Source organism: Halyomorpha halys, unplaced genomic scaffold (assembly GCF_000696795.3).
Source record: "Halyomorpha halys isolate HHAL.00 unplaced genomic scaffold, Hhal_1.1 Scaffold315.1, whole genome shotgun sequence".
NCBI classification, from domain to species: Eukaryota; Metazoa; Arthropoda; class Insecta; order Hemiptera; family Pentatomidae; genus Halyomorpha; species Halyomorpha halys.
The window spans coordinates 684,371-691,553 of NW_027105587.1; the positions used below are offsets into that span (position 1 = coordinate 684,371).

A 7,183-nucleotide genomic window follows, 5' to 3' on the forward strand; every position below is an offset into this window, starting at 1 on the left:
GAATAAAGTTGAGAGAGAAAAAAAAGGATCAGATTTGTTTTATTTAAGAATAAACTAAACCACTCTCAAACAAGAAAATATTAAATAATTAATCTGCCGGATTCGAACTCTGATTCGGGTACTGGTAGCACATCGCCCAACTCACTAAGCCACACTGCTTCCGGCATTATTTATTGTAATTGGGAATGATTAATTTATTTAAATAAGTTCAATAAATATTTTTGAATTTTTTAGTCAATTCTCATAACATCAGAGGGGATTTTGTCCTCTCTCCTGCTACCCTCCTGACGGCTGGTTGTTTCTTCTATATCGTCAGGTGCTCAAAGAATTAAGATTAATATATATAAATAAAAAAAAACAAATTTATTCTTTCATGTTTAAGTAGATCTTTTGTTCGATGTCGCCAGCCTTAAATTGTATCAGCTATTGATTCCCATGTGTTTATAATTAATTTTAGCATCCCTACGTACCCATATACTTTTTAATAAAAAATAAATAAAACAGGTTTAAGTAGACGGTTTTCCCTTAATCTATATTCAAGTCTGCTTTCTGAAAATAATAATCATATAGTTATCAAAAAAGTGTAGAATAGTTGTTTTTTCTTTCATTTATACTCAAAGGAAGTTGAGGAATAAATCTCACTTTTCTGACTTATCATTTTTCTTATACTCAAAAATGCAGAATATATAAAAAAAATTCAAACTTTCGTGCTTATTGTTACACTTTTACGATTTTTAAAAATTTATTTTTAACATTAACGATAATTTATTTTATAGTTCTCAGAAAATGTTGGTATGAAATAATAGTCTATCATCTCGTTGCTGTTTGCAATAACAAAGAGGATAAACTTTATGCTCAAGGTTAATCTTGAGTTTTAAAGCGCACTTAGTTTCTATCACTTTCATAGCTACATAACCTGTTTATTGCACTGTATTGCATAACTACTTCTAATTCAAACTTTATTTCTTAGGAATCTACTCCATCAGTTCACAGCTTATCATTTCTAACATTTTTTTTTTAATATGATATTATAATCTATTAGCCTCAATTACTTGTATATAAAAAAAACGTTGTTAGTAAAACAAAACAAAAAAAGGAATGCTTCGGAATTTTACTTTTTTTAAACGTTTTTGGAAAGAATTTCTCGTTATTTTAAACTGGTTTATTCTATCCTATAATTATCAAATAATTTGCGGTTTAATCAAGTTTTTTAGGGAATGGGTTACATTAAATAATTTTAACAAAGGTTCCTTTTTCTGAAAAGAATCATGAGTCATTTAAATGAAATTTAACTTAAACCTTATTTCAGGGCATCATCTGATAAAAGGATTTCTGGACTAATTAAAAAAAAAAATTAAACCTTTAACTAAGAGTATAGTTTTATTATTTATTTATTAGAAAAACTTTCATACTTACTTGCTTTATTTATATATGTTAACGACGTTTCGGCAAAACAGCCCTATATCAATTTTTTTCAAAACTGTTTTCTAATCCACCTATTTAAAAAGAGCTCGCATTCGTTTTAAATTTTATATTTTGTTTCCATGCAATTTTTTAACAGCGGAGTAAATGTCTTTCCATATGAGTGCACTCAAATGCAAATAACCAAATTATGTTTTTCTCATCAGAGGAAGAACGGATATAAATGGATTTTTGAATGATTTAAAATGAGTAAAAAAAATTTGGTGAAACAAAAGTTAATTGCAAAATTTGAGATTAAATTCCACATTACAATCGTAAACCCACCTTCAAAGCTTAACTTCTTAAAATTGATTAATTACAATAAATAATAAAATATTATAGTATGGACAATCAGCTTAAATTTCAATTTGTAACTTAAATGCTAATATTTATTATTTTATTTAAAGGCAAAACTAAGACCATTTGGAATAGATTGAAATAAGACCCAGGGGCTATGTTATGCAATGTCATGACTTATTTTGACATTTTCAGGAAATAAGCTTGTAGTTTGTCGGAAGTTTCGAATAAGTAAATCAATTTAAAGACTGAAAATCGTGTACAAGGCCAATTGGGAGAAAATGGTAAAGTTTTTATGAAAAATTTGGGACCCACAATCCTGGAAAATAGATTTGGCCTGAAATTCATTACTCGGAGCTATCTCAAAATAAGTATTGACTGCCTTAGATGGGAATCGAACCCAAAAGTTCTAGACCAGCATTGACACTCGTTCCTATGTACCCGGCCATCACGTCGTCTTTAGAAAATATATTAAAATTATAAAATGTTTCAGTTCTTCTCAGTAACACTGACAATAATACGGTGTCAAGTGCATTTAAATATTTCTATCACATTTATTAACGAAGAAAGATCATTTCATGATTATAAAAATATTTAAAAAATAAAGATAAATATGTTTCGTTTAAACAGATTTAAAAATGAATGCTTTTTAATCGTAATGCAGTAAGTAGATGTCGCTAACTAATTTCTTTGAGTTTAATTTATTTTCTTCATGTCGTCAGTTAGATTTTTAATTTCAAACATTATTAATTTTCTTTAATTACTAATTGTAAGTTTTTATTACATTCATACTTTAGTTTTTAAAAAGTTTTTTATCCTTTAGTATACAAGCTTTAATACACTAATATACCTTCTATTTCAAATTTGTTTTAATCATTTTCATATATAGTTATGTTTAATTCGTTTATTTTTTAGTATTGTCAATTAGTTATCCTATTTAAACACAATTATTTTTCATTTTTACTAACACCAAGCTGTATTATTTTCATATTTTATTTTTTTAAAACTGTCCCATATGATTTAATTACTCATTAATATATTTATACACATACAAATTTTTTTGTCATATAATGATTTAATTATTTCATATTATAGACTTTATTATATTTATTTTCAGGAAAATTAATATTCACCCTTTTTCTCTTATTTATACCTTTTTTACACCTGAACAACGTGTTTCGGGCTTTTTGCCCATTAAAAGCTCCTATTATTAATTTGTGGACTCGTCATTGAAGATAAAAAATCATTTCTATACATTCCCAAAATATTATAAATCCCAATTTTTCTATTAATCAGCTGTTTTAAAATAATGAATACGAGTAATATGGATAAAGTCCATTAAAAAAAGCAAATATTATTTTAAAACAGCAAAAAACCAAAAAATGAATCAAAAAAGTCATTTTATCGTCTATGACAAATGTCCGCAGATTAATAATAAGAACTGGAAAATGGGCAAAAGAGCCCGAAACGTTGTTTAGGTGTAAAAAAGGAATAAAGAATTGAAAAAGGGTGAAAATTAATTTTCCTGAAAATAGATATAAAAAAGTTTAACAAATAAACTCTTTGAAGTTTTAGTTGTAGCAGTACAACTAATTAATTTGTATTTTTCATATTATATTTTATAAAAAAATATTTCCAGATTCAAAATTATTTTTGTTTTGATTTTGAATCCAGAAAATTTTTAATTGCACACTAGAAGAATATTTGAATATTTTAGCTGTTTTATTGCATTTCGAAAATTTCGCTGCATACATTGTTTTTTACTACATATTTCATTGTTTTTGTAATATATTATAAGGCCTATATTTTTACTGCACAAAATTCCAGACAGCTAGTGAATTATGAAATGCTGCATTATTAGAAAAAAAAACTTTATTCATTTAGTCTATAGCAATACCACAACAATACAAAATTTCAAGTCCGTAAGCCGAGTGGATTTCAAGAAAAAAGTTCCTTATTATAAAAAAAAAAAAAAAAATACTTTTCGGTAGAGGGAGAAAACTAAATTTATAATAAAACTATAGATACAATTTTTTAAGAAAAGAAAAAAAACAAACTTATTAATCAATGAAATGGTAATTGAACTCACAAGGTTCTAATTTCTCATTAAAATATTAATGACTTCTAGAGCTCAGAAAACCATGAGATTAAACCATGTTCAACTCAGAAATGAATTCAGAATAATAATCGGGAAATTGATTGAGATTGTTTTTTGTTTTTCTAGAAATAAAAACCATTCAATGAACAATGTTGAGAAGATAGTTGACAGTGAATAATATATACGAGTAGAAGATATTGGGGTGCGGTCAGAGAAGAAGTTAAAACTTATCTATTAGTGCTAAAGTTTTGGCCAGAATGTCTAGCCTTCAGCTGGGCTAAGAAGAAAAACAAGATTACAAAATAAATAACTAGCGTTATGGATACATAAATAGTGTTAATAGGCATGAGTAGCTCAAGTGTTATAAAAAGATGAAGGCTGTATGAGAAGAGTACAATTAAAATTAAGTAAGAGAAAAGAACAATTAATGAAACTCTAGTAAGTATATGTGAAAAATGATAATTATTAAAAATAATATAATGAAAGACGTGATAAATAAAACGTATATATAGGTAATTAAATAGTAAGTAAAACAACTGTATTATGGAAATAAAAATTTAAAGCTATAAATATATAATGCAAAGAAACAAAGAACTATTTTAATTTAATGATAATAATTTAAAATTGAAGTATGGTAAAAACTAAGAGAATGAAAATATACGTAATTAATAAAATATGTAAGTGAAATACAAGAATAAATAATTTATATTATAATGAATGGAATAAGGATTTATTGATTAATAATAATGAAAATAAATTCTCAATACCTGGAATTACAGTTGGAAGAAGAGCAGACACGTTCTGTACATCTGAAACAAAAATAAAAATTAATGAGGAAAATAAAAATATTAATGACAGTAAAAAGGAAACAACTTTCACATAGAACTTATTCATTTCATTATTAATGAATATTCCATTGTTATTTTACTATATATGAAATATTGCGGTCTTAAAAAAATCTGAATAAGTGTTTTCAACCTAAGTACAGGCGTTAAGGTACCTTGAGTCAAAATAACCAAATCTCACAAAATGGCCTCTCTGCTAATAGTCTAAATAAAAATAATAAAAAATAAAATGTTGCACAGAATTAAACTTGTGTATTTAGCGCAGCCATATGTTAGGAATTAAACAGCAACTTTTTTTCTTAATGCGAATTGCGGAAGGACCACTTTATGCCATTGATTTTAAACTTTATTTTGATTAAAATTGGTATATCAAAGTAATCGGGTGTATAAAAAAAATTATCGTTTTTTAACCAAATATTTTTATTTTTATTTCATTGTTATCTATGGTCATTGGCCAATTGCTCGATCCCACGCTGATACCATTCTTTGTGATGGCAGTCAAAGACTGGGCCGTGATTTCAGTCTCAATTTCAACCACAAGTAATAATTTTTTTTTTTCAATTCAAGGAAATGGGCCATGGATCGAAACAAATAGTAATCCGATGGTGGGAGGTTTGGTCTATATGGTGAATGAGGCAGGAGTTCGAAACCATGAAGTTCTTTAAACTTTTTTTCACAAATTTCTAACCTCTTAGCTGATTGCTGAGGAGTAAATTCGTGAGGGACCAGTATACTACTCTTTTTCACTTACCCCAAGGAGATGGCGACTAACAGTATCTTTCGACACACCACACTCCCTGGCAACTTCGCGAGTACTTGTGGACGCATTTGACTCAACAGACTTCTTCCTTTCCAAAGTCGTATCTCTACTGCTAAATTTTTCAAACCAACGCCGCGCAGTGAAGGACACCTTTTCCTTCATATTTAATAATTTCACGAGTTGCTTCAGCGATTATGAATTTTTGTTATAGCATTGCTTTAAAATTACGAGAATTTTGTAGGACATGGTCACATTTCTTCTTTGAAACAAATAACTAAACTGAGGCTTTTTTTGAAGAATTTGATGGGATCAAACAAGCTTGGAGAATGCTCTAAAGGGATTACTAAGTACTGGTAAGTATTAAATAGAATTAAAATATTTACAGTACTTTGAAATCTTGAATAATACGGTCATTTTTTTTATACACCCCATTAAAAGTAAATGATTTTTAATGTAGACTAGGTTCTGTCCACATTGAAAGAAATAGTAACTGAAATGCCAAATTTTCAAAGATGGTTTCTCTAAAATATCATTTGCTTTATTTGATATATACACCAACGTTTCACCCTAGCTTACAAGACTTTATCAGGGCTAAATAATAAAAGATACAATCATTTTTATGTATGATAGGACTATTAAAATATACATTTATATAAAATAGTTATATAAAAGGATATATGAACCTTATGAGAAACAAAGTTATAAAAAAGGTACAAACTTACTACCCGTTGCCTGGCCTCGATGAAGCCCAAAAACGTGAGGAAACAGAAGAGAGGTAACTCGGACAAAGGATTAGTCATAACTATCTAACTTATATACATTTGATTGAAAATCAACTAAAACGTTAAAACCGTAAGTTTCTATTACCAATTCAGAGGAGTGCACATATCAACAAAGTTTCCTAAATAATACCACGTTGTAGAGAGGCAGCACTAAAATAGATAACGTCATAGGGCTATTAAAAAAAAATTATATACGAAAATATAAGAATTATAATTAAATTGTGGTTTATTTAGAAAGATATAAATTAGAAATAATAATAGTAACCTACATAGACAAACATATCACTAATAAAATATTAAAACAGGGTTAGAACCACAAATAACAATAAATTTAAAAAGGATGTAATGACCAAGGAGTGGATTGCCTAGAAAAACAATAACCTACCCATCCTGCATCCTGGTGTAGAACGTTGTTGTATAATAAATCAGTACAGAACCCCGTCGAAAAAAAGTCAGTTTCACCCTAATTTTTTATTACTTTAATTTTAGCAAATATCACAAAAACTACTACTTCTAGGAAGATAAACGTAATAAACTACTTTATAGCACATTAAACCAGCTTTAATTTGAGTGCTAATAAACCTCTGTACGTCTCATGGTTCCTGAGATATTGATTTCTCACAATAAATTCACTAACTAATGACTTTTCTTTACATTGTTTCTATAGTAAAAAGTGTATCTCGGGAACTATTAAACGTGAACGTAGGGTGCATATTTTATTATATTTTACGATATGGAGCACGGAATGAAAAATAATTTTTTTTAACGTTTTGAAACAGGTGCCATTTTTTATTCCTCCTAACTATACACGGCAGGCTAATCCATTTACACTAGTAATTATATGTAGTTTTCATTAAAGTAATCAACAACTCTGTTTAGGCTGATTTTTTAGTAAATTTACTCCACTTTAAATGATGTTCAATTACGTTTTCTAGTGTCG

General features: G+C 27.7%; 1 protein-coding gene across 3 annotated transcripts in view; it reads right to left on the reverse strand.

The window, feature by feature from the left end:
* The window catches only part of sas (stranded at second), a 228,782-nt gene that overhangs the window by 89,700 nt on the left and 131,899 nt on the right, over positions 1–7,183 (reverse strand). For all 3 annotated transcript variants that reach the window (XM_014421361.3, XM_014421359.3, XM_014421360.3), the window contains exon 3: positions 4,624–4,665. In XM_014421361.3, the coding sequence (XP_014276847.3) occupies positions 4,624–4,665 (42 nt within the window). The remainder of the gene's footprint in view (positions 1–4,623; positions 4,666–7,183) is intronic.